Below are 27,957 nucleotides of genomic sequence, written 5' to 3' on the forward strand. Positions count from 1 at the left end.
GATTTAGATGCGGTATTTAATTGCAAAAAAAAAACCACTCAACACATTCGTCAACACGAGGGCATGAAAATAAATATGTAATAGGCGACGTTTCGGGCAATAGGCCCTTCCTCACAGCACGTAAACATTGTTATAGACACGACAGTAACTGTGGCGATACGGCTGCTGTACAGACATGGACCGTGCGGGGTTTTAGTTAACGAACGCACCCTGTGCGTGACGTCACGCACCCTGTGGGTGACGTCACGGCCAGGCGACCAATAGGCGCGGCCCTTAGTCGCAGTGGGATCGCGCGGGAGTTTGTGTGGAGAGGCGGCGAGGCCTGGAGAGGCCTCCGACCACCACCACCAACAACAACAACCACCACCACCACCACAACCACCACACTGAAGCCTTCAGTTACACAGGTACTCACGTTCACCACCAGCACACTGAAGCCCACAACCACACAGGTACTTACGTTCACCACCACCACACTGAAGCCCTTACCCACACGCTCACAACAACCACCACCAACCACATTGAACTCCACGTTGGCCATTGCGGATTTGGTGAGGTGAGTGGTCCAGCGTCAGTTTCAGATCACTCACCACAAATGTTAGCCCGTGGCCAGCAGTTGAAGCTATCAGAACTCCCCTTTCATATGACGTGAAAAGCTTATACGCTAATGGGATCTATAATTTAGCGATCCACCGCAATGTCGTCCTGAGAAGCTTAGTGGTGATTTGAGATCTTGAGTGGGCAGGTTGATGTGATGAGTATGAAAGCTCACACAGTCTGTGGAGTGTCTTTATTTGTATCTTCTCTTTTATCTTCACTGTCATCTCCTTTGCATATCTCGCCCCCCAGAGTTTTACCCGTCACGCTGTCACTTCTGAAAGTCAAAAAAGCCCCTCCATCAACTGCAGACTTTCACCCACTGTGTGGGCCCTGGACCGCTGGTGGAAACTGTACATGTCCCAGGACTGCGTTGCACAGTACAGGGCTCTTAATTACAATTGCTATTATATTCTTGGTTCTTTCGGTAAAGTCACGTAGAAGAGAAATAATAAAATAATACAAATATAAAACAATAAAAATGTTCACGACGTTTCGACTGCAACACAAGCAATTATCAGTAAAGTCACGTAGGTAAAACATTCAATTCGTGATTTTTATTTAATTTTAATTTTATTTAACTTTTATTAATTTTAATTTTTTACCTACGTAACTTTACCGAAAAAACACAAGAATATGAATCCTTGCAGTCACGAAAGCTTCAAATCTAGAATCATCAGGTGTGAAATCCACAGCAAGAAAATCTTTATTGTTTTATATTTGTATTATTTTATTATTTACTTTCTACGTGACTTTACCGAAAGAACCAAGAATATGAATCCCTGCAGTCACGAAAGCTTTAAATCTAAATTTTTTATTGCTATTGTTTATAATGTGCGTTGACAAAATTGGTTGATGCTTACTCCGTTGTCGTCTGCTGTCGCCCCCTGGTGTGGAACTCTCTAATCCCTTTGCACATCCACAACATCAAATGCGCTCTGACTTTCAAGAAACGGCTCAAGTCCTACCGTCTGTTTGGTCAGGCCTAGGGAGGCAGCCCTTAGCTTGGCTCGGCACCTTTTGAGTTGTTAACTTGTCTGCAAAATCTGGTGTGTGAAAGCATGCTGATTTTTTGTTGTTGATTGCGTGGTGGTGGTGGGTGTTTCGTGGTGGTGGTGGTGGGTGTTTCGTGGTGGTGGTGGTGATGGGTGTTTCGTGGTGCTGGTGGTGATGGGTGTTTCGTGGTGGTGGTGATGGGTGTTTCGTGGTGGTGGTGGGTGTTTCGTGGTGGTGGTGATGGGTGTTCGTAATGTTTTGTATGAATGTGTGCACTCAGGATGAACCCCTTGCCTCAGAATAATCTCGAGGAGCAACTGCGGCTGCATCAGAACAAGCTGTCGCGTTCCCGCAATGCCGCCCTCACGCCTCCCGCAGCCCAGCCCAAGTGAGACTCGCGCACACATTTATCTGTACGTGTACCGTTGTGCGGGCAAGTGCAGGTGAACACGTACAGCGAGTGTTGTCCAGCAAAGGACATTTACGCAAAGGAGTGGGCACCCGCGATGGTGAGAGTTTAATTACCTCGCCTGGTTTACAGGAGGTCGTGGGTTCGATCCCAACTTTGACGCCTGTATATTTGGAGTTTGTATGTCTTTCTCCCTTCCCCGTGGTTGCGTGGATTTTTCTCCGGGTCCTCCGGTTTTCCCCTCCACATTTAGGATCAACATCACGCTTTTTAGAGTATTTGATATAAATTTCCATATGATAAGCCACTTCATTGGGCTATCACTTGTGGCCAGGTCGCTTCTGAAAAGTGCTATTTCGCTTAGTGGGCCTTACCTGGTAAAATACAAGTTTATAGTTAGTCTCCAACTCTTAATACCTACTCTATTTTTACGCTTTCTCTATGTTCTGTGAAGAAGAGCCATTACTCAAAACGTTGCCTATTGTATATATATTTTTTAAACACACTAACTTGTGGTTATATTTATCTGTATATTCGTATTGTAGAATGTGAGTAAATACCAGAAGAGTGGAAAATGTAGCTTGCCTTATTCGGCTGTTTAGCTCGAACAATATGTTCTGAAGATTGATAATAATACATGCAAGAACTGCAACTTGTTTGAAAAACTTGGCCCCACAGTGTGTTGTCTCTTGTCTGTAGCTTCCAATCATATACTTAGTAAATTCACTGCAACATAATTTTACGTTGTGTGTGGTTGGTTGTGTGTCACAGGGCTGGATTCACATTTAAAAAGACAGGATCCGGCCCAGCAATTCCAGAACTGTCCAGTGCCCTTCCAAAGAGAACATTCGCTCCCTCCAGTGGCGTTCTCATTGCAAACAAATTGCCTGGCAGTCCGACCAGGAGACCGCCTGTCGGAACCAACAGGGGTCCACAAAAACTCCTGCAGAACTCGCAACAGAGCCGCATTAGCACCTTCCTGCAGAGGCCAGATCCGAAGCCTTCTCCGTCCGTTCAGCAGACCGCAGCGACCTTGGCAACAGCGTCGATTGCAACAACTTCTCGGGTGCCGAACAACGACAAGCCCCCGTCGACCGGGATTCGCTCGCCGGTTCAGCCTGCGGTCACGTTGCCGGCGCCGATTCCGGCGCGTCAAGTGGCATGGGTGACGCCCATGGGTGACCGTACATGCCCGATTAGCGAACAGAAGATTGAGAGTGTGGTGGACGATGTGACGGTGAACGCACGAACAGATCTTGATGATGCAAACCCAGACTCGGACTTTGATGACTTCGAAATGGGACCAGCCCACCAGCAACAGAGAGCTCTGAACTGCTCTACCCTGCGAGCAGTCCAACCAGCTAATGGCGGAGGTCTCGTTCAAGAGAACGCTCCAGCAACAGCTCTTTGCCTCTCAGGCACTTCCAACAGCATCATTACTGTTTCGGACGTAGCCGTTGATGACGGGCGTATTAACGACGATGATGATGACATCGTCGTAAGAAGAAAGCGTGGGAGGATCTTAATTGATGACGATGATGAGGATGATGATGACTATGGCGATGCTACGGTGTTGGTTCCTGAGCAACCTCTACTTCCTGGGACGGATTTGCAGACCGGCCAGACGTCTCCATGCTTTAATGGTACATAAGGGACTGCTTAAAGAAAAATACCGATTAAGTGGTAAATATGTGTCTGTGATATATTTGCAATTAATTCGTTTTTATAAAGTAATTAACTTGGTGCAATGAAAGTGTGATCCATCATCTCTTGGTAGAGCGGCCTAACCTTAATTACATATTCGCATGGAATTAAATGTTATGAATAGTCATTTAAAAAAAAAGTTTGTATTTTTTAAAATGTGTAATTACATTGCTACACAATGGCTCATGCTTTGATGTTGGAACCTGGAATTTTATCCTCGGGTATTTTAAGCACAGAAAAGCTTATGGAATACAATGACGAAGTCTGTTTGTAATGCAGACAGTCCAAATCAACCACCCACCCAGTCTGGCCAAGATTCATGCACATAATGGCGTGGCACGCTCAAGTCATTTACCAGTACTACTGAATGGCTATGTTGCTCATATAAGGGGAAATGTGAGTTACATGTGCCGGGGAGGTTTGGCCCCATACATTTCATTGCTTAATAATGTGGGTTCTATATGTGTTTGTGGGCATTTAAAGGAACTCCGTGTGAAGAGATGAGATACGACCCGGGTGTTGTCGAACTCCATGAACGTAAGTTTTTCTTGCGCTTTTGGATGGTAAATTGCAGAATGCGTGGCACCATGCGCTCAGTGCCTGCATAGCCGTAAACACGTCGCGACATAAACCGATTACTTCAAAGAAACAATGAAACATATGACACATCCTAAATCCTCAACCCCATTCTACATAGGTTTGCAATATGTACACGTGCCTGGTAACATGCAGATATTTTGCATCATCCATATTCTAGTTAATTTGGCCACCCATCCCCCCACATTATCCCGGTTAATCGAAAGTTTGCTGTACAACCAACCGTAACTGCAGTCGTAAACCACTGTCTCATCATCACCGCCACTGCGTGTCCTTCGAGCCCTGAGCATCACCCTTGAACCCACAGTTGACTTTGAGGACGACTCATTTGAGGACGAGTATGTGCCGCCATCTCCGTCGCCCCCACCAATCGTCTCTGTGAGCAGCCTGGGCCACAACGCAACTCTGCCCTCCAGTATGCCCACAGAGCCAGGTAATGGGCATGTTGCCATCTGCCTCGGAACAGTGACATACACGTAGCATGCAAATTTTAAGTACAGTGGTACCTCGGTATACGTCGTTAATTTGTCGCAGATGGTAGGACTTATACCGAAAATGACGTATATCAAACGAATTTTTCCCATAAGAAATAAAGGGGAAGGAAATAATCCGTTCCAGAGTTTAAGAAGTTATATTTTATATGGCATATTATACATTAATGGGCTTGTATAAAATAATTTAGACACTACTTATTACTAAAATGCATAAATGAATTAAAATAAATTAATAAATAAATTAAAATAAATTGAAATGATAATAAAAATTTAACGTCACTTTACCTTGCTGAGAGGAGTTGATAGCCTGCGAGGATGGTGGTGAGGAAGGGGAGGAGAAGGATTCAAACTTCAGGAAGCTGAAATTGTGGGGTTTTTTCTCTTTCTCTTTTCTGTCTTTTTTCTTGACTTGGACCTGGTTGAGGCTCACCAGGTTTGAGTTTTACTAAAAACCTGTCCATTGAAGTTTGTTTTTGCCTTCTTCTAAGAATGTTCCTGAAATGTGACATTGTCTGGCCATTTCACACAATACTGTTGCAGCTTGTTAGAGCCGTAACAGTATTGTGTACGCGGTGACTCATCCCGACCCATACAAGTTCTAGCAAGCGCGTCGTATCTCAAGCAAGACGTCGTATCCCAAGACATTTTTTCTCTCGTCAAAACACGACGTATACCAAATTCGACGTATTCCGAAGTGGTCGTATGCCGAGGTGTGACTGTATGTAAGTTATAATGAAACCCCATGACAAAATCACCCGGAATGTACCTGACCTCATCAGATGCCAAGCTGGAAGCTCTGCAGGGGTTGAGTCTATAGCAGGTGTTATAGGCTGCGGGGCTATATGGAGGGTAATATTTTGTATCGTGCCCCACAAAGTCCCTTCACACATTATGACTAAAAATACAGCCAAAGCGTTTTGAAGATGTGCTTGCATGTGAATTGATGATAACAATAATTAACTTATGTATCCTGGGAAGCCACATCGAATCATATGACTCTTTTTCAGAATAGTCCTGCTTTGGATATTTATTTTAAGATGTTTTCAGCCGATTAACGATAAGTATTTGTACAAGTGGGAGGATGCTGTAGCACCCGGAGAAAACCATGTGCGCGAGGGGGCAACACTGTATTCCCGTAGAGATGGAAAAGATGGCAATTAATGCACTTGCTGTACTGCCTTCTGGCGATTCAGGTTATGGCACCTTGATGCCAAAGGTTTCACAACATTTGTACAATCCACCGACCCTCACCTCCACATGCTGGATTACAGGAGTATGCCACCACCGCCTGGCATATGTATAACGAACTCTTGATTGTTGGTAAACCACAATGCATGACCCGGAAAATGTAATTAACAAATCAAATTCGGCCTATTGTAAGCATATCTGAAGACATGTGGCCTCCTGGTTGATGGTTAAGATTGTGTTTGATGTGCTGCCTGTGTGCAGGGCAACTGCGTACAATGCTGTGCGATGTGTCACGCTCGATGTGTGCTCTGCTGGAGACTGTGCCACACCGCGCCATCCTGAGCCTGCCCATCCCACCCGCCGATGCCCACAAGCTACTCTCGCACCTCACCAGGGGGTGGGTGTCGCACCTACATGCATGAATGAACTTGCAACCGCACACCACAGCAGCAGTGAGCATGCAGAGCGAAAAATGGAGCCAAAGAAATATCAGTCACTTGCACAGCAATAAGTACAGGTGTGTGTGTGTAGAAATACAAGGCCTCATGTACACATGCAGTTACATATGCACCTGTAAGTGCAACTGCACTGTAAAAAATGAACACAACTATAGTTACAACTGCATGTAGAATTGCTCTTACAACTGCATGTACAGCCTCAGATCAGAATTTGCAACTAAGTGTAAAATAGTAATACGTCGCACATGCGGTGATGTGGCCAATCGGCAGCGCCGCTTGCTCCAGAGATTCATGGTTCGAATCCAGTTTGCCGCCCCGATTATTACTGCGGGTGTAATAAACATGAATACTCGCCATTGGCTTTGAAGTGGACGTTAAAGATCCCCTGATCTCATTTGCAAGAGTAGACTATTGTGTGCCAGAATTGGAAGTTACTCCATTGGGGATTGTACATAGCAATCATCGCCCGTGATTCGCAGACTAATTCCCCTCGCCACTCTTGCAAATGAGACGATCCTGGTCTCTTGCGTTTCCACCTGGGTCAGGGGTCGGCAACCAATATAACAAGAAGAGCCATTTCTTTCCAATTCGGTACAAAATTCAGTATTTCAAGAGCCGCAATGCATCTGAGTACATACTGTACATACGTACATATCGTCAAGAAGCAGCCCGTAAAGAGCCGCATGCGGCTCCGGAGCCGTAGGTTGCCGACCCCTGACCTGGGTAAACAAAATAAACCTGAAACTTGAAAACAGGCACAGTTACATTTCTAACCACACTTCCAGTTGTGTATACAACACATTTTCAATCACAGTGCTGCTGCTGCTGCATGTACATTTGCACTAACATTCTCCCATACAGCCACACGCAATGTGAGTACACAAACCAGAACAACCAAATGCTTATCAGCCAGTATTGTCACACACAACCATGCTTAGTCACATGTGAATTGCACTTACATAAGCAAGTATTGTGTTGTGTAGGGAAAATAAACAGCCAAATGTACAATGCCAAATGGATATATTTTCCTTTTGTAATTGATTAACATTGGCTTTAAAATTATTATGGCTGTATAACTATATACTCAGCTAATATTTTGGACAAGGATCTTAAAGTATATTATCTATGCCTCATGAATAAGGAGAATTTACTAAATATTAGCATATATTGTTCATTTATGTGGCAGTACTTGTTAGTGAAGATGGCAATCATTTGAAGTTGCACAACCAATAATACAGCCACACGTTTGATTCCACTTACATTTAAATTGGCATGCATTTGTGCTTACTGCCAGGTGCAATGGCACATTCAGCTAGTGCTGCAAGTACCAATATAACCACATTACACATTTTTTTACTTTAACAATACATTTCCAAATCATTTTTATTTCCCTGCAATTTGCAGTGACTGTGATTGTGTAGGCGCTGTGCAATTGAAATAATAATATGAACATTTTTGGGGTTTTTTTTGCTCTCTATTCAGCAAAGCCATTATACGGAAGCTGGACATATTGGAAACCAACCCACCACACACGATTTCAGATGCTCAAGATCGGAGATCAGTGGAGAGCAACGGAAACCCGCCACTCATGAACACCAACTTTTATTCAAGCTCGGACGTGAATGTCATAAATCAAGACTCAAACCTCACCCCGAACCCAGGCGCGAGCTCAAAATCAACGAGTTCTTTGCGCATAAAATCGAATGAGCGTAATTATTATAATGATGGTGACTCTGACAGGAATTACGATGATGATTTAAATCTTCCATCGCTCATGACGAAAGCTGTTGCCGCTAGTGCCCGTCGTGGTGACTCTGTGAGCCACAGGCCTGGAAACCCAGGTGATGCCAGCAAAAATTGGAGTCCCTTTGCCATCAGCGCCAGCTACGAGACACCCAACGCCACGCAAGGGGCTACACACGCGCCTCCCGCATACGTGGAGACCCCGCGGGGGCGACCTCCACCATCGTGCGACCGTGCTCGCGAAGACGCCCCCGACTACGACAATCTGAGCGATGATTACGACTTTTCGGAAAATATCGCCGAAAAGGACAACGATGGCGGACGCTTCAGAAACGACCATGCTTTTGACATCGATGACTTTAACGACGATGATGAAAGTTGGGCACAGCAGGTGGCGGATGGTGATTGCGTAGATGGGCAAGAAGGCTTTGATTGTATGACACCCAAGCCAATCAAAGAAGGACCCCCACTGCGTAAAAGCCTGTCTACGGGCGTCCATGCCACGCCTGCACAGACTTTGCCGATCACCGCAAGCTCATTACGCGAAGGTAAACTCGCCGTCTTTTAAACGATTTCCTTCAAAGTTGATGTCACTAATTTGTAAATCAATTGCTTTGTCAGTTCATGAGTGGTTGGCCATCGAGATTGGTACTTTACCGAGCCATGTTCGAGCCCGTCTGAAAGCAAAGAAATTAAAACTGACGTAAATTATCAGGAAAAATGTTTCCATTGATGATAACAAGTTTCAACCATAAACAAAATGTTTTATTCTATGTAACTCATGTTAAGAAAATAGTTATGGTAGACTTGCCTGTCAAGTAAGTTATAATATCTATTGTTATTTTGTTATCACGTGTGTGTATCAGCGCAAGTTCTGCACGAGTTCCAAGGGACATCGTTCCCCCACTCCGCTGAGATGCTCAAGGTGTTCCGGCACAAGTTTGGCCTCCTCCGCTTTCGCAAAAACCAACTAGAAGCCATCAACGCAGCCATGTTCAACCGGGACTGCTTTGTTCTCATGCCCACCGGTGTGTATGTATGCATGTGTTTGTTGTGTTGGGAGTGGTGGTGTCGCGGTTAGTGCTACGCTGCGCTACGAACCTGGCGACCCGGGTTTGATTCCCACTCACGGCCACACCGGTGACAATTATCTGAACCGGTCCTGGGCCTCCCCTAGGTCAACTCGGCATTAAATGAGTACCTGGTGCGATGTGTAAACATCTCCACTAGGGAGACAAAGGCGGCCGGGCGTGGTGTTGGCCACCCACTCCCTCGTGTGCCGTGCGGCCTTCGTAGGTGTTCGCTAATGGTACTTGCCCCTATAGTCTGTTACAGCTATACGGGGGATCTTTGTCTTGTTTATTGTGTGGTGACGTCACTGCCACTTAGTGGTGAATGGCGGTTGTTGTGTAATATGCATGCACTTTCAATATTCCTGCGCAGCACTATTGTCAATTCTGGCAGTTGTCCGTGGGGGGAAGAGGTTTCAGTCCTCTGACTGATGGGTTGACCAAAGCATGTCATGTCAGTCTGTCTTTGAGTGTGTGTGTGCGCGAGTACTGGTTTTGATGTTTATATTTTTGTAAGCTTGCTGAGGTACAAACCTGCAAATCCACGTTCAATTCCTGGCCGTGCATGAAATTGGTGCGCAAATGGTATCCGAGTCTGTGTTAGGCCTTGCTTAAGGCAACCCAGCGTTCTGCCAGTACCTTGTGCAGTGTATGAAGATCAGCAATGGAAAGATAAAGGCATCGGGAAGTGATGCTTGGTTTGTTTTTATAATTTTGATGAGCCAGGTTTCTCTACCCTGGCCTCTTGAGTTTTCGCCTGGTGAAACAAGCCCAACTAAATGAATAAAACACACCTCAGTATGTGCCGTGACACCTTCATCCCTGAGGTCTCTTCCCCCTGGTTTACAAGGCTAAGCCTTTGTCTTTTGACTATTGTGTCTGCATACATGTACGTGTGTGTGTGTGCAGGGGGTGGTAAGAGTCTGTGTTACCAGCTGCCCGCGTGCCTGTGTCCTGGGGTCAGCGTGGTGGTGTCACCGCTGAGGTCTCTCATCGTCGACCAAGTTCAGCGTTTGGCATCACTTGATGTGCGTTGCAATTTGCAGCACCCATGGCAATCGCATACTGCAGCTTAAATTTCACCAAGATGCCTCTTGTAGAAGACAATTTCAGTTGGCAGTCATCTGATCTAAAATAATTAATATCCTCTACATCTATCCTTAATTTGTCCTGTGCATTGTATGTAATCTTAGATCGCTTATTCAATAGTTATAGTGAATGTGTGGTAAATTAGTAGCCTAGTTGTTAGCATGCTTGCTTCATTAAACAAACTGGCTCATGTTGACTGTTAACTTTCCAAGTTCAAGTGTTCATCTGACAGCTGCCAATTTATTATTTAAGGGTTTACCCAAGTACAAATTATCCTTACAAAGTTAATGCGACAGTGTTATTTGCAAGTGGACATTATTGTGTGCCCATTATCATAGCTTAAATATTGACTATGAAAGTGTCCTACTTCTAAAACTGCTCAAGATATAATTATAACAGTGATCATCAAGGTTCCACTTATATAAGTGACAATCTTTTGTCACTCGAGATATCGGGATTGATTCTTATGTTCACAATAGATGCATCAAATGGTCAATGTTGGCAAAATAAATTCAGACTATTATCCAGACTGCATACAATACAAGAGAAAACAAAGTGTGTGAATATAATTACGACTCAGAATATCGACATTCCAATCATGGAGGGATGAACCATTCATCCCAACTCGTTCCAAGGTAAACAAATTACATGGGGGATTAAATTTATTAGAGTGGAAAACCGCGAAGCAAAGTTGTAGGGAATTCCAGGAGGAAGATCATGATTATATTACAGCAGATGCTTTTCTCTCCATGCCATGTTCGTAATGTGCACGTTTGTGTGTATGTATGTGTGATGAAGGATGACTGCTGTGCACATGTCTGTGTGTCTGAGAGTGTGAGATGTGAGAGAGTTGGCAGCAGTAGAGTAGCAGTTAACACACTGCGCTACAAACTGGGGACCTGATTTTGATTCCTGCTCATGGCCAACACCAGTGACGATTATCTTAACCGGTCCTGAGCCTTCCCTAGTTCGACTTAGCCTCAAATGAGTACCTGGTGTGGTGTGTAAACATCGCCACTGGGGAGACAAAGGCGGTCGGGTGTGCGGCTGCCCAGCCACCCCCTCGTGTGCCGTGCCTGCCTTCATAGGTGCTTGCTATATGGGGAATATTTGTCTTCGGTGGTAGAGAGTGTGCGTGTGTATATGTTTACGTAGATGGAGCAGGTGCACAGAGTGTGTGGGTGTGTATGGTGAGTGTTGGTGCTACTCGTGCTGCGTGTCTCACAGATCCCGGCCACTCACCTCTCTGGTGATATCAATGACGGAGACCTGGCTTCCATTTACATGCAGCTCGCCAAGAAGGAGCCAGTGGTCAAGCTCTTATATGTGACACCAGAAAAGGTTCGACCATGTGTGCATGGGCAGAAGACAAGAGGATCACCACTTTAACTTGCATAGATAGGCTCTAGGTACAACTGTTAATTCACACCAGGTGTGAGGGACCTGTGGCCAGGGATGCCTCGTCTGACCTGGAGATTATTTTCACATGAGCCTGCCACTTGGGGCTGCAAACTATATTTATTTTTCGCCGCCAGTATCTTCGTTGCACCGATCGAGTATTGGAGGGGAATATTTTCTCTGTGATAGCACTGTTTCTAATTTTAGTGGACTCTCGTTAGGTCATGAAATTTAATTGCATTTTCTGCCCAGCAAAAACAATTAAAAAAAAATGTACATTAAAATTTCCGTTGCACATTTTGTCCCATCAGGTATATTAAGCACCAAATGATGTCACAGTGATTTAATTACTTGAGAATGTGCCCGTGAAGTACACTTGCTAAGTCTGTTACGAGCTGAGCTAAGGTTGTGTACTTTACAAAAAACGAAAATGATGAAAAATAGAATAACTGCTTTTGGACTGGATGTCTAAACCGGTTAAGTCGATTAAATGGTCAATTTAAACTCGCTCCAATCTGGTTGGATTGTGTCGGTGTTGCCCCTCTGCTTGTGGCTCTTGCGCAGTTGAGCTGTAGCACTCGTCTGCTGTCGGCGCTCGATAATCTCTACCAGAGGCAGCTGCTGTCCCGTTTTGTCATCGATGAGGCCCACTGTGTGAGCCAGGTAAGCTTTCTTTTTCCTCCCATCCACTCGAATGAAGACACTGTGTGGGACATGCAGATGCCTCGGGCAACATTCAGAGACGTGTAATTTGACTTGTGTTGTCATTTCAACAAGCCATAACGTGCAGAAAATGAACTATATGGAAAATACTGACTTTAGTGGTTGCTATATTTGTAAGTTTAAATATTTCATCGTCTTGTTTGTATGTATGTGCGTTGAACTTATTTTGCACCATACGTAGCCAACTGTGCTAATTGGAGGTGTGGGGGATGGACAACAAACCAAACACGCAAACAAAGTGTCCAGCGGTACTTGCCTCTGTTGCAACTCTGAGCCAGTGGTGGAAATTTTGCATTCCTAAAGCGGATTCCAGAGGCTCCCAAATATGACCCTTGTTTACTTGATACAAAGTTTAACTTTATCAACCACAGAGTGATGACGAAAGGGTTAAGTTGGCAAGATTTAAAGGAAGTCTACTCTGCCAAGCACCTTTCCATTCCCTTGCCGATCCGTTCATAACAACTCCTCGCCGCGTGTCACTCACAATCCACACGTCGCAGTGGGGACACGACTTCCGGCCGGACTACAAGCGGCTGTCGGAGCTGAGGCGCCGTTTCCCGACGGTGCCCATAATGGCGCTGACGGCCACGGCGACGACACGTGTGCAGACCGACATCCTGCACCAGCTCACCATGAAGGCGCCACTCACGTGTGTACTCTCATATGCGCGCGTGTGTGTGTGTAAGCGGGGATGTAATGGTTAGCGCACTGCGCTACGAACCCGACAACTCAAGTTCAATGGCCGCTCACCGCCAACATCGGTGACAATTATCTGAACCAGTCATGGGCCTCTCCTAGGTTGACTCGGCCTCAAATGAGTACCTGGTGCGGTGTGTGTAAAAATCACCACTGGGTAGAAAAAGGCGGCCGGGCATGGTGTTGGCCACCCACCCCCTCATTTACCGTTCTGGCCTTCATAGGTGCTCGCTAACAGCACTTTCCCCAACAGTCTAAGCTATACGGGAGATCTTTGCATTTGTTTTGTAAGCGGCATGGTGCTGTGTGTGTGCATGCACGCGTAATTGGATGTGGCGAGCTGTGGCGTCGTGGTTAGCGTGCTGCGCTACAACCCGAGTAAAATTCTTGGCCACGGCTTACATTTGGTAACAATTTTTTTAATCGGTTCTGGGCATCCCCTAGGTCAACTCGGCTATGTTGTTGATGAAGCATTAGTATATATTGAGGTGATCTTCACCAACTGTTGGCTTCAATGCAGATGATGCTTTTACTGGTTGGAACCTCCTGGTTACACCAGCCCACAGGGGATTATTGTGTCCATCCGTCCGTCGTGCAGGGAGGGGCTGGGTGGGGAGGGAGGGGCTGGGTGGGAGGGGTGGGGAGGGGCTGGGTGGGGAGGGGCTGGGTGGGGAGGGTGGGGCCGGGTGGGGGGTGGGAGGGGTGGGGCTGGGTGGGGAGGGGCTGGTCACCCCGTGGTGCCCTTATAAAACTCAACGTTTAACCTACTCATGCCGGCTTGTGCCCGCCCTCACAGTCGGGCATATTTGCTTAATACACCACGCCGCTGTTGACCCTGGCCATTGACCGAGCAACCCAACGTTCCGACCAGCTCCCTCCGCAGGAATGTGTTCATGGTCGTCCGAGCAGTCTAGCATTACATGATCTTACATATGTTGGCGTGTGACCTTGACTGTTTCTCAGGTTCATCCAGAGTTTCAACAGGGATAACCTGAAGTACGAGGTTTTGCCAAAGAAGCCCAAGAAGGTTGCGGAAGACTGCGTGCAGTGGATACGCAGCAACTACCCACGTATGCATGCACGCACGCGCACACACGCACGCACATGTGTTGCTGTAGTTTTGCCACGATATGGCATGAAATGTCTATCCATGTACATCTTTCGTTATAAGTAGTATAATGATTCTGGTGTCATCACTGTCTTTGTTAATTCAACCTTAAATTATTATCGAGTGTGATATCACTTTTGGCACTAATGGCCATTTGTGGTTCTGAGAACACCGCCCCATTATTTGCTCAGTTAACTTTAATGAGTCTTTGCTAACAGTCCTTGTCATTAGTCTAAATGTGGAGTCTCTTAATCTCTGTGTTGCATGTACGTGTGTGTGCCCGTGCATGTATTCTGGGGAGTGGTGGCATAGTGGGTAGCGCACTGCACTACGGATCCAGCAATTTAAGTTCAGTGATATCAGAACCAGTCCTGGGGCTCCCCTAGGTTGACTCAGCCTTAAATGAGTAACTGATGTGTTGGGCAAACCGTCGTATGGGGGGAAACCCAAGGTGGCTGCGAATGTTGTTGGCCACACCACCACCCCCTTGTCTGCCGTACCGGCATTCACAGGTGCTCGCTAACGGCACTTTTCCTCCAACAGTCCGGTAAAGGCTACAAGTGAATCTTTGTGTGTCCACAGGCGACTCGGGCATCATCTACTGCCTGTCGCGGCACGAGTGTGACACCATGGCCGAGTCCCTACGGCGGGCGGGGCTGGATGCCCTCAGCTACCACGCAGGGCTCACGGACAAGCAGCGCGACCAGTCGCAACAGTGCTGGATCAACCAGCGCGGGTGCAAGGTTCGTGCGTGCACTTTTGTCGTTGGTGATGCATCTCTCAGACTGACGCCCACTTGCAGTCCAGGCGCTGCGTTGAACTTGCGCCGCACAGGCAAAGCTGCCACTAAGGTCCCCTTGAGACTCAAGGGAGAGAAGGGAGAGAAGCCTCTACCAGATGCATCACCAACGACCACTGCTGTGTGGTGCGATGGTTCGTACTCCGGCACTTGCAGTATCGAGGTTGCAACACCTATAGGTTTCCTCAATCTCCCTGCCTCTGTCCACCCAGCATTTTAAATATCGGCAGGTTGCATGTGGTGGGGTAAAGTATGGGTATGCCCACCTTTTCAAACATGTTCGGTCCCCGTGGAAGATGAGATCTAATATATTCTAGAGCGCCCTTCAGTGGCGCGTCTTCTGCAAATGGTGGCATGAGAAAGGAGCTGCACCGCTGCAGGAGGGCAAATGTACTTTGTGGTGCCTTAGGCCTACCGCCCTTTCGATTTGTGTTGACTTTCAGAGTACTGTTTTGCCAGTTAACATTTTGAACAACCCTAGTCTAAATTGATTATTGGTATCGACTGGCTACCTCGTGCCTTATTGGTAGGAGTTACTCGCCTGAAGCTGGCTTACAGGCATGTGCCACCACGGAACAGAAATAGTGTTTAATGCACCGCATTGTTCTCTCACTTGGTCAAATAGCGATCATTAATAAAAAAGTACGCCGTATATTGTGAGTGTACGCTGCGTTCACATGCATTGGTTGTGCATTGCCGCAGGTCATTTGCGCCACCATAGCGTTCGGCATGGGCATTGACAAGCCAGACGTGCGCTACGTCATCCATGCGTCCTTGCCCAAGTCCATTGAGGGCTACTACCAGGAGTCTGGCCGCGCGGGTCGCGACGGCATCGTGGCCAAGTGCGTGCTCTTCTACGGCTACGGGGACGTCACGCGATTGCGCAGAATCATCTACTGTGAGTTTGTACGCGAGGGGCCGTCGCGATTTCGTATTGGTTGTGGGAACTACCACGTGTTTTTGGAGTGCGATGCAACGTGGATTTATATTGCGTATAAAAACGACGGGATGTAAAGGTGGTTGTCGACAGTGGGGAAAAGGAAGGAATAAAAGCAAACTTGTAATTCTAGATATGAAGTTTTTGTGACTGCAAGTCACGTAGGTGGAAATAAAAATAATAATTAAATGAAAATTAAAATAACTAAATTAAATCACGTTTCGGGCGCAACACAAGCGTCCGTCCTCAGGTGGCGACAACCACAGCGAAAACATTTGCTGAGGTATGCCTCAGCAACTGTTTTCATTTTATTTTATTATTTTTATTTTTACCTACGGGACTTTACCGAAAGAACTAAAGAGTAAGCAAACTTGTACTTACTTTGATGCTCTCGTGGTTGAACGTTAAAGTGTCTCTCTGCTCAGCCAGTCATTAAAGCAATGATTATTTCCATTGTTTGCCCTGAGCCAGTGGTGGAATTTCCACATTCCCATGACGGGGGCCGGTCTCGCTATAGGGCGACCACTGTTGACTTCCACCACATTACTCATCATGTCGGCTCCAGAGGGGTGTGTTCAGCATCGACTCGAATGCACTGTCATATAAACGACACAGACCGTGTATTGTGCTTAAGTCGCGTGATGTCTCATTACGGTGGCGAATTGTCAACTACCTCGCCTGGTGTACAGGAGGTCGTGAGTTCGATCCCGACCCTGCCCCCTGTATATTTGGAGTTTGCACGTTCTCCCCGCGCTCGTGTGGATTCCGAGTCCTTTGGTTTTTTTTCCCTCCACGTTTAGGATCGACATGCTTTTAGAGTGTTGGACCTGCTACTATAAATGTCCACATGATAAGCCACTTAATTGGGCTATCGTTTGTGGCCAGGTCACTTCTGAGAAAGAGATACACATAGCTCAGTGGGCCTTAACCTGGTAAAAAAAATAATAATTTACATTTGTTTAACACGTAGGCTTTTGCGACTAATATTATTCATAATAAACGTTATTGGGTTGGATCGCGTTATTTATAAATGTGTCGTAACCCTCCACCACCCGACACGGCCAATCAGCAAAAAAGTGTCACGTTGACAAAAGACAAATAGTTCACTACTTTAGCCCACCGGTGTGTTGAAATGTGAATCCACAACATTTACAATTTTTGAGTACGACGTTTCGCTGGTAATTGCATCCAGCATCATCGGGCAATTCGCCAGAATGGTGAGGCTCTGCTCTTGCTCCCGGTCTTAAGTAGAGCAGCAGCAGGGTGACGTCATCATTTAACTTATCAGGTGCAACGATTTGAGGCGGGGGGGGGTATTGTAATTATATACTAGATTGGAAATCAGGCAATTGTTACGACGTGAGTTGTAGATTAGTAATCAGTTGTAATGTGTGTTGTTCTAATTATATGCTACGTTAGTAATCGGTTAATTAGTATTTGTTTCCCCTATATGGAATTGTAATATGTTTTATTTAATAATACGCTTCCAGGTTGCACTAAGCCTGTAGCTATCAGAGCGATTAAAGTTATTTCTGTTTCTCTCAATTTCAATGGATTCTCTAATGAGTCTTTGCCAGTAATGATTAGTTTTACGCAGCACTTCGTTTTGATGTTTTCGATGCAACAGCGGAGAGGGAAGGTGGTTCGCGTGAGAGCAAGCAGATGCACATGAGCAACCTCCACAGCATGGTGCACTTCTGCGAGAACATCTCCGAGTGCCGGCGACTGCAGCTGCTCGCCTACTTTGGGGAGAAGGGGTTCGACCCGGGGTTCTGCCGGAAGAACCCCACCGTGGCCTGCGACAACTGCAGCAGCATGCAGGTGAGGTCTGGAAGTCTTCCTTTAAAAAAAACATCCTGAGCAGGAGTTTAGTGCTGGATAAAGTCACATTTGATCCTTAGCTGTGTATCGATAGTTCAATGTTCATCTTCTTGGTTCTTTCGGTAAGTCACGTAGAATGGAAATGATAAAATAATAAAAATAAAACATAATAAAATAATTCTCACGACGTTTCGGCCACAACGCAAGCAGCCGTCCTCAGGTGAAGAACAGGTCTGTCAGACAGACAGCATCTGAATGAGAGACCTGTTCTTCACCTGAGGACGGCTGCTTGCGTTGTGGCCGAAACGTCGTGAGAATGATTTTATTATGTTTTATTTTTATTATTTTATTATTTCCATTCTACGTGACTTTACCGAAAGAACCAAGAAGATGAATCCCTGCAGTCACGAAAGCTTTAAATCGAAGTTCAATGTTCGTGTGCCATTTTATTGAGGGACTGTTTATCTACATGAATCAAAGTTTTCAATTTTTTTTTTAAATGCGTTTACTAACGTAACTTGGTGGGGACACATATATATATACACATGGTTAAGATGTAAAATTCGGAAATGAACTTTAAAGTATTGATTTAAAGCTTTCGTGATTGCGGGGATTAATATTCTTGGTTCTTTCGGTAAAGTCACGTAGAAGGAACTTTACCGAAAGAACCAATAATATAACATTAAAGTAATTTAGATGTATTTAAGTTAATGAGAATGTATGGCTTACTGTGAGCTCTGACAATCCATGTGTCAAATGTACCTGGGGGGGGAGCCTTCTGAAAATGTCGTATCGCAAGTGGGGGACACAGACCCTCAGGCTGAATAAGTTCTCAAACCAACATCGGCTGAGGCACCTGTCTGTCGAGCTCAACTGCTCACCGCACGGCGGCGGCTCGTCGCCTCCTTGTCCGCAACAGACGTTCCGCTTGCGCGACGTGACGGAGAACGTCAAGACGGTCGTGCGCTTCCTGCAATCGTCGAGCTGGGGGAGCAGGGGGGGCATGGCGACGACGCGCTACACCCTCAACATGCTCGTCGACATCTTCCTAGGTACCCCCGCGTGCTTGGCTCTGTGTGTGTGTACGTACGTATGTTGAACTTCTTTTGCACCGTACGTAGCCGACCGTGCTCATCGGAGGTGCGGGGGAAGGACAACAAACTAAACATTAAAAGCAGTTCTAAAGAAATTAGATAATGAGCGTACGCCTGTGTTTTTTTGTTCACCGTAAACGAGTTACTTTGCTGATCGCATCGGCTTTTTGGAGAAGGAAGGCGTCGATTTTAAAACCTTGAAACGGTAAAACGTCTCAAAAGCCAGACGAAGTTGAGGGGACGACTCTGCGGATAAAGGGGACCTCCCCGAATCTGTGCGGGTCGACGGGATTATTTGACCATACTTGACCACGCTGGTCTGTGTAGGTTGCCTCTTGGTGCAATTCCCAAAGCCTCCCACAAATGTAGGGCAACATTTTAAATTAATCGCTCTAAATTTTTGGACGTGGGCAAATGTGTTTAAAAAAAAAAACACATCGACTAAACCCTTAAAACAAAACTCATAACCATGGTAACATGTTTCGACTAAACCCTTAAAACAAAACTCATAACCGTGGTAACATGTTTCGACTAAACCCTTAAAAAAAACCCATAACCATGGTAACATGTTTCTGTGACCTCCCCCCACGCAAGGCATCAAGTCGGCCCGCATGACCTCGGGCCCCATGTTCGGTATTGGCTCCAGCTTCTCGCGTCACAACGCAGAGCGGCTCTTCCGCAAGCTGGTGCTGGACGGCTTGCTGCACGAGGAGCTGCACATCACCGGCAATGACCAGGCGGTGTCGTACGTCGGGGTCGGATCGCGCGGCAACGACCTGCTCGCAGGAACGATGTTGAAGGTGCGAGCCAGTTCCGCGGCCTAGAGCTGGGACAATTGGGTTTATCCAGTCCTTTCTCGTTCCGAGACGTCTGCAAGTCGCAGGGCGGGTGTACCGTTCACCGCCGAATTATCGGAACGCGCAAGCGGTTCGGCATTAATTTTATCTAGAGGAGGCGTAACGCCGTTGTTTTTAAAGACAATCTACTCACCGCAGAGAACCGCAGCGACACGACCACACTCGATGATGGCTGGCACCAAGCTGGGCCACACGCCCTCCCGCATGGCCTTTTACTCCGATTCCGTTCCGTTGACGTACTATGCCGTACGTGTACATTGACATGCCTGTACGTTGACGTGCCTGTATGTCATCGGAACGGGAAAGGGTTGATGAACTCAAAATTGTCATAGATCACTTTGTGGTTGATTACTCGGGGCCCCTTGAAAAATGGCGGTCGTACCCACATCCTGTCTCCCGAAGGCAGGAAACCCCCTACGAGCTACGGCCAGCATGATGTGTCTGACCAATGCCGATGAATCATATGCCTTGTCCATCACCTCCCGTTCAACATAAAAACGTGACAAGAAGGGTGAGCCTCCCCCCCCCAACTATTTTGTGTTATGTATATATATTCAACTTCTTTTGCACCGTACATAGCCAACCGTGCTAATCGGAGGTGCGGGGAAAATCCGATCCGGACCCAGACCTGGCTGTCGGAGCACATAACGACGAATTGGTCGCGGCAGCGCAATAGTTTAGACCCAGTCGTGTCGCGCGTCCCCCGATGTGTGCCCCAGGTGGAGCTGCAGGAGACGGAGAGCTGCAGCAGCAGCATGCGCCGCAGCCGCGCCCAGGTGTGCGGAGGCTCCTCGACGGTGCAGGTGATGGCGGAGCAGTGTGCGCAGGAGCTCACCGAGCTGTGTCGTCGCCTCGGGGACGAGCGCGGCATCAAGTACTACAACGTCTTCAGCACCGTCACGCTGCGCAAGATCGCGGGTACGAAGGACGCACGCGGCCTTCCAAATTTGAAGCTGTTGTTTTTTTTCAATCTTATCGGGTAAGGCCCCTCCCTGAGCTACGTAGCTATTTTTTCAGAAGCGACCCCGGCGATCACAAATGATAGCTCAACGTAGTAGTAGTAGTGGCTTATCGTGCGGAAATGTATAGCAGTCGCATGCTCTTAAACGCACGTTGGTTCTAAATGTGGAGGGAAAAATCGGTGGACCCGGAGAAAAATCCGCGCGACCACGGGGAGAGAGAGAAGACACGCAAACTCCAAAATATACAGGTGTCAGGGTCGGGATCGAACGCACCACTTCCTGTATACCAGGCGAGGTAGTTAACAGCTCGCCACCATGGCACGATGTTAACTACCTGAAGGTTTCGAGTTCAATCCTCTGTCCGTGGACTGACTTTGCCGGTTGTCTCTGTGAGCCTGATGAAAGTAGAGTACCGTCAACAGTGATATTCGTACAGTTGTACAGATTACCACCCGTAAAAATGTATACATTTCCTCCTGCTGGCTAAGGGTCAGAAACGAAGATGGGCTCGGCCCTGTGCTCATTTGAATGCGTTGCGTTTTTGGATGTCGTTGATGACCACAGAATCTTTCTCGGACGATGCGGAGGCTCTCCTGCAGATCGAGGGTGTCACGGAAGACAAGATGCAAAAGTATGGCACCGAGGTCTTGAAGGTCATGAGCAAGTACACACAGTGGCGCCTCCCAGGTAAGACCCTACACACCTGCGTTGGCTACTTGGTGTGAAACTTTGCCTTGCTAGTCTTCGATTCTTATTGGTATAATGCCGTCGACATTGTATCACGGGATCAATCATCATCACTTGTTGTCCGAGAATGATCGCTGGAAAATGATGTCGCGTAACGACGACGTGATTCCCTTCCTATACCTCGTATCCACACTCGGTTGCACACCTAGTGTGTGTGTGATCTTCAAAGATTGCCACGTGGCAAGATACCCGTATTTATTTTAGTCCTCGTAGCTGGATGACGGTATATTAAGTGAAAAAGTAAATAATGGTTTTGTGTAGTTATTCGTAACTGAGTTTAGATCTTCGACTTGCTGTACTTAAGAGCCCGGTATAGTCAAAATAGCTGCCTGGATTCGCCAGTAATTACAACTAGCTTCATCAGGCGACAGCCAAATTTGTGGAGAAATCCTCCTGTTTCGTTCCTTAAAACAAATCTTAATAATTGGCTGTGTTGGGTGGTGGCGGGTTTAGCGATATATCTATATACTTACGCGATCTAACCCACAAAACGTGTATTATGGATAATATTGGTCGTGAAAGCATACGTGTTAAACTGGTCTTAAACTACTCTTTGGTTCTTTCGGTAAAGTCACGTATAAAGAGAAAATAATAAATTAAATACTAGCATACGACGTTTCGATTACAACACAAGCAATCATCATCAGGTATAAATGAAATAGAAACACAAATCTAGTATACTTAGAAATGTAATGTAATACAACAGAGAGTCGGATAACATAACAGTCAACACCATACCTGGTTGATTACGTTCTTCCTGAGAATGCTAAATTTGAGAGAGAGATAAAACACAGAACCAGAGACATATAGATAGACATATAAGTAGAGACAGATATCACAGAGATACATAGAGACGTACATAGGCACACAGAGAAACCACGTCTCTGTGTCGAGGCCTTAAATAGAGAGAGGGGGCGGGGGCGGAGAGAGAGGGAGGGGTTAGAGAAATTAGCATGTCAATGAGTGGCACGCTGCAGAAGCTTGCAAAAATGAGGGGACAGCGAGATAGACACACTGAATTAAATAACCTAGCAAAATTTCGAAATGTAATGTCTTAAACTCCTGCATTTATGCATCTCTGCCCCAGGGAACAGCAACTCTACCGAAGGAACGTGGCTGGATTGCAGCCGCCCGATGGAACCCGGGCAGTCGTCCGGCACATCCCACGTATCACCGTATGTCCCCCCATCCCCTCCGCCATCGGCGGGATCGTCTTCCGCGTACTTTAGCTCGGGGCGCCGTGGCAGGGCGGGCAAGCGCAAGGCGAGAGGCGGTGGCCGGAGTTACAAGGGCAATAACTACAAGCGGCGTAGAGTCTCGGCGGACGGCGGAGAGGGCAGGTGAGTTCCTTACCACAGAGGGCAGCCGATGAACACGAATAGGCATGTACTAATACACTAAATTTCGATTTAAAGCTTTCGTGACTGCAGGGATTCATCTTCTTGGTTCTTTCGGTAAAGTCACGTAGAATGGAAATAATAAAATAATAAAAATAAAACATAATAAAATAATTCTCACGACGTTTCGGCCACAACGCAAGCAGCCGTCCTCAGGTGGAGAACAGGTCTGTCGAGAAGACAGAGTTTTACTAATACACTGTTTAGATGCATGTAAGTACCCTCCAAAAGGGGCTCTTGATTTAATGCAAGTATGACACAGATTCAAGATATAACAAACAATTATGGGCTAATGTATTACATCATCAAAACATTGTAATAATTCACATTGATGCAATGCATGGTTATGACTGACTTTTTTTAATTAAAGAAGCTTGACACTCAGGTTGGACAGCCTGTGACACAGGCGTTTAAGCGCGAGTCTCTTGGAGGGCTGCGACATCGACGTTGTTGTCCTCGAAAAGGCAACCGCACTTTGCCTACGACGACCTTTTCCGCTTGATGCCGGTATACGCAGAGCCTTTAAAACGGCCGTTTGCCGATCATATAATGCCTCTTTACGACATTTGTTGTGGTGGCGGCTGATATGATGCACGCGTGGCACCGTCACTTAACTGAAGCACCACTGCAAGGTTTGTTTTCTTGCTCCCATTTAGGCTGCGAGGGTGTGTTTCCGGGAAAAGACTGAAGTTGCAGTGTATTGATTTTAGCTCGGGGGTTGCCATTATGCTGACGTGAGCATAGTTTTAGACCCCCGTGATTTATCCAGCTCCGTCCATGCCTCCTTCCCCACTGCTGCCTCTCTATGAACTATTTTTATTTTACCAGGTAAAATAGAAGTGACCTGACCGCACAAATGATTGCTCAACGAGGTGGCTTATCACGTGGAAATTTATCGCAGGCAAATACACTCTAAACGCATGTTTCTAAATGTTGAGGGATAAACCGGAGGACCCGGAGAAACACCCCCGTGACCACAGATAGAGAGAACACGCAAACCCCAAATATCCAGGGGGTCAGGGTTGGGATCGAACCAACGACCTCCTGTATACCAAGCGAGGTAGTTACCATCTCGCCCCCCCCAACCCCCTCCGTTCTCCACCATTTCTCCATTGCCCACAGCAGTTACTCGAGCGGTGGACGCGGCGGACAATTCCGCGGCAGGGGCCGGGCCGGCGCTCGCAAGCGCGGAAGCGTCAAGAGCGGCGGGGGTGCGGTGGGCTTCATGGACAGCTCTTACACCCCCCCCGGGCGCGCGACGGGCGCAAGCTGGACCGGTTTCAGTCGCAAGCCGGGACTCATGGCCATGCCCACACCGCGGGGTGCGCGTACCACCTTCCCCAACAACAAATGAGTCGTCGACGCTTCCTCATCGGGGACACTGGGGTGACGACGTGCTGCAGTTCATCCACGAGCACGGCTCAGTCCGGCGTTACGACGTTTTGGCACAAGTGCGTCGCAGCTTATGTTCTCTTATTACCCGGTTTGTGGTTGTTTCAGCGCTCCATAATCGGACTCGTGGACTGACGACGGCAAAGACCTTGTTTTAAAATAATAAATAAATGTATATCGAGCGACCGTTGGTGTATGTGTGAGTGTGCTTTGGCTCACTGCACCGTAGCATTAGTATTGATTTCCGCAAAAAATCTTCTGTCTGCTTTGCACGTAAGTTGTGGATCTGGTGGAAATACTTGAGGGTTTGCAGGCACAGTCAGTGTATCACCAGTGCCGGATGATGCACATTCCAGTGATGCCTGCAGGCCCTTTGACCCTTTGCTTTCACAACAAAGTATTCCACATTCTCATGAATAATGCAAGTCACAGAAGGCTGTGTTAAACAACAGATGTATCATTTTAGTTTTGCTGCCGTGGCTGACTAGCCTCGTCATCGGTGCAATCCCCACTAAGGCACTCGGCACATTGCTTATGGTTTGATGCCTGCTGTGAACATCTGCAACTGGTTCTGAGTGTGCACGTATCGATTCACCCCTGATGTGATATGATGATCTGTCACAATTAGTAGTGACAATTTAATACAAAGTCATCTCTTTTTGTCTTGTTTATCCTGTCTGCTATCTTGTCTGTACTGCCCTATACTGTCTCATTGGTGCTGTTGGTACTGCCCCACTTGCGCTGCCTGTTTTCCCCTGTATTGTTGCGTTCAGTATATGTACTGTTTAATTTGCGCTTTTTGTGATGTTTCGCTTGTACTGCGTACTTTGTTCTATGCTGTTGTACCATCCTGTGTTATGGTCTAATTTCACGAGGCTGTAGATTTCTTCCGACGAAGCTGTTCCTTCTGTCTTGCAATTTATCTTCTTTGGTTGAAGGGATAACTTCGTTTTTTTCGCAGTTTTCTGCATTTGCGAGTAATGGGATTACATTTCAGGTGATGAATATTTACTGACCTAGTCCATATAAAAATTGTGCCGTACGCTGTAAAGTGGACAAGGAAGACAACCCCAAAGAATAAATATCTGTCTTGTTCCTTCATACCAAGACTGGGTTTCATGACCTGTCCAATGCGATTTGAAGCTTAACTCGTTTTTTTACGGAATTGAAAAGAACAGCAAAAGTTACATTTTGATTTAAAGCTTTCGTGACTGCAGGGATTCATATTCTTGGTTCTTTCGGTAAAGTCACGGAGAAGGGAAACAATAAAATAATAAAAAATATTTTTATTAACAATACAAAATTCATTTTTATTAACAATAAAATAATAAAAATATTTGTATTATTTTATTGTTTCGCTTCTACGTGACTTTACCAAAAGAACCAAGAATATAGCAAAATGTGAGTTTCAGGTGCAATGCCATTGCGTCCGATATATAATTGGCATTCAAGCCATGCTGGAGCCTCACTACTCTAGCTACACCACGATGCACCGTGTACAACAGTGGAAGTTGTTTCATGTTATTTTGTTTCATGGACCAACTTACATGGAAGAAAATTTTAAAACCCATAAACGCTGCATTCACGTTGTTCTATAGGGAGGAACTTGACTGTGTGTTTTAATTGCACGTGTTAGTTACATTGCTAGGGAACTATTATATTGGTAATGAAAAATGACCTAATTGTGTTTGTGTGGGTTGCATTTCCCTTGAAGACGCTAGGCTATTATAATGTTACACGTAAGTCTGATGTGTAACGCGCACAATGTTGTGTGGCGAGCTGCTATAACAAGCAAGCTACAGGTAAACAGAAAGTTTATAAAACAGTCCTTTTAGTCTAAATTCTAGAAAAGTTTGGATATATATTTAAATGTCCCTTTTTTTTGGCAATTTGTGTTTTGTGTTGGTAGTTTTAAACTAGAGGAGATCATGGAGAGCCAAATTTTTTCTCAGTGGAGAGTGGGAAAATGCAGGAAGTCGGTCTGGAATTGAGCATGCAATATACAGGATTGCAAACAGCTGCAAACACCCCAATGCAATATTAAATGCATTGAGAAAAAGTAAAAATGTATTTGTTAACAAAAAACATTTGTACAATATATTACAATGGGTAAGCATTAGTTATCTTCGAATATTTAGGTTGTAACTGCTGTTTAATGCGTAACCCACATAAGGTTACTCATGTCAATACACACTGGTCAATGCATTGCTAGTAAGGCATGCTTCATGTTGTGTACGACGAGTGTGTTTTGCGTGTTAGAAAGGAAATGTAACCACTCCCTCCTCAAAAGCAGTCTTAATCGATTGAATTGTGTTGTACAAGCGTACTCGATATGTAGATAAATTGGATCCCAGATGATACACGGGACACATGCCAATGTCAGTACAATTTAATTTAAAGGTAACGTCACGTGTGTATTGGACAATACAACATTGGCAAGTTCGAAGGTTTAGTTTAGTAAGTTTTGTCATAACAGTCAATAATATATATGCCATGATTTAATAATACTTTAATGGAACAAACTATGTGTCTGTCTCTTTCATCTCGTAAATTATCATAGCACTGGGCAGGTCACCAAACTGACTTTACCATTTTCTTTGTTCTTTCGGTAAAGTCACGTAGAAGGGAAATAATAAAGTAATAAAAATAAAACATAAAATCATTCTCAGACGCTGTCTCCCCGACAGACCTGATCTTCACCTGAGGACGGCTGCTTGCGTTGTGGCCGAAACGTCGTGAGAATTATTTAATTGGTTTATTTTAATTATTTTATTATTTCCCTTCTTCGTGACTTGACCGAAAGAACCAAGAAGATGAATCCCTGCAGTCACGAAAGCTTTAAATCGAAATTTGACTTTACCATTCTTTTTTATTTACCATTCTTATTCATTGATGGTGTCCGACTTGATTTTGCCGTAATTATTCTTGTTTATGTCTTACGTATGTTCCTATGTTCAATCCAGCTTTGGCACGTTCTCTTTTTTTTGTTCTTCTTGTTTGAGGATCTCGAGCCAGTGCTGGAAATTCCACATTCGGCCGTCTCTCCATAGAGGGGTGACCATTGTCGACTTGGCCACGATGGAGAGAGATGACTTGCACGTGCGTTCGTATTGTGGTGTTATTATAATCTGGACGGTACGCGTGCTACAGGACCGAGGTTGAACCTGGAAATATTTCGACGCTTGAAACCAAGTGCCTAATTAAGACCACACTTGCAAATGTTGTTACCGTTTGCTATTAACCAGCACTATAACATTCCGTTCGTGACGACATTCGATGCTGCTGTTGTAACGGTTAGCACTGGAGACGCCGGTTCCATCTCCCAGCAGCCCGCCAGCAGTAATGTAGAGGTGGATCGGCAGGTTGGGGGTAAAGTTGTGGGTCCTTTCTAGCCCTTCCAAATGCGTTATGGCCAGCGTGTGAGAGTAGTTGGCTCTTGACCTCCCGTCTTGTGGAGGCCCTTTCGCCAGCAGTGGTTGTGAGCACCAGTGATGGCTCGAGTTGAATTTTGCCTGATTTGTGGGCGTTGAGAAAGTGTTAATAATTTGTTAACAATAGTTTAACGTTTTGTTGGATTTGAAGGCTTCGGCTGCTGTTACGATTTGTATAAATGTATGACTAGTGTCATTCGTGCATTATTTCACACCTTGGAGTTGTTTCGGTGTTAATAAAGATGTTTTT

The 27,957-nt window shown here is 45.9% G+C and overlaps 1 protein-coding gene across 4 annotated transcripts; it reads left to right on the top strand.

The window, feature by feature from the left end:
* Nucleotides 1-289: 289 nt before the first annotated feature.
* Nucleotides 290-27,939, top strand: LOC144943935 (uncharacterized). Of its 4 annotated transcripts, none has more exons than XM_078871823.1 (22): nucleotides 290-407; nucleotides 1,874-1,981; nucleotides 2,774-3,645; nucleotides 4,190-4,243; nucleotides 4,611-4,736; nucleotides 6,247-6,382; nucleotides 7,926-8,734; nucleotides 9,053-9,214; nucleotides 10,166-10,284; nucleotides 11,573-11,686; nucleotides 12,308-12,406; nucleotides 12,967-13,115; nucleotides 14,126-14,232; nucleotides 14,853-15,013; nucleotides 15,772-15,967; nucleotides 17,634-17,827; nucleotides 18,747-18,879; nucleotides 19,516-19,721; nucleotides 20,498-20,696; nucleotides 21,305-21,427; nucleotides 22,575-22,827; nucleotides 24,007-27,939. In XM_078871823.1, exons 2-22 carry the CDS (start codon nucleotides 1,875-1,877, stop codon nucleotides 24,236-24,238), a joined length of 4,551 nt encoding a protein of 1,516 aa, XP_078727949.1. In that variant the 5' UTR covers nucleotides 290-407; nucleotide 1,874; the 3' UTR covers nucleotides 24,239-27,939. The 4 variants fall into 4 exon arrangements, with proteins under 4 accessions (XP_078727949.1, XP_078727950.1, XP_078727952.1 ...); XM_078871824.1 differs by having other exon boundaries at nucleotides 24,010-27,939; XM_078871826.1 differs by having other exon boundaries at nucleotides 22,575-22,662.
* Nucleotides 27,940-27,957: the final 18 nt, after the last annotated feature.

Source organism: Lampetra fluviatilis, chromosome 33, assembly GCF_964198595.1.
Source record: "Lampetra fluviatilis chromosome 33, kcLamFluv1.1, whole genome shotgun sequence".
Taxonomy (NCBI): domain Eukaryota; kingdom Metazoa; phylum Chordata; class Hyperoartia; order Petromyzontiformes; family Petromyzontidae; genus Lampetra; species Lampetra fluviatilis.

What these genes read in the sequence shown, in the direction of transcription:
- LOC144943935 (XM_078871823.1), top strand. Translation starts at nt 1,875, where the DNA reads ATGAACCCCTTGCCTCAGAATAATCTCGAGGAGCAACTGCGGCTGCAT. An exon ending in ATTGCGCAGAATCATCTACT is followed by an intron (nt 15,968 to 17,633) that starts GTGAGTTTGTAC and finishes TCGATGCAACAG; the next exon opens with CGGAGAGGGAAGGTGGTTCG. An exon ending in TCGCAGGAACGATGTTGAAG is followed by an intron (nt 19,722 to 20,497) that starts GTGCGAGCCAGT and finishes TGTGTGCCCCAG; the next exon opens with GTGGAGCTGCAGGAGACGGA.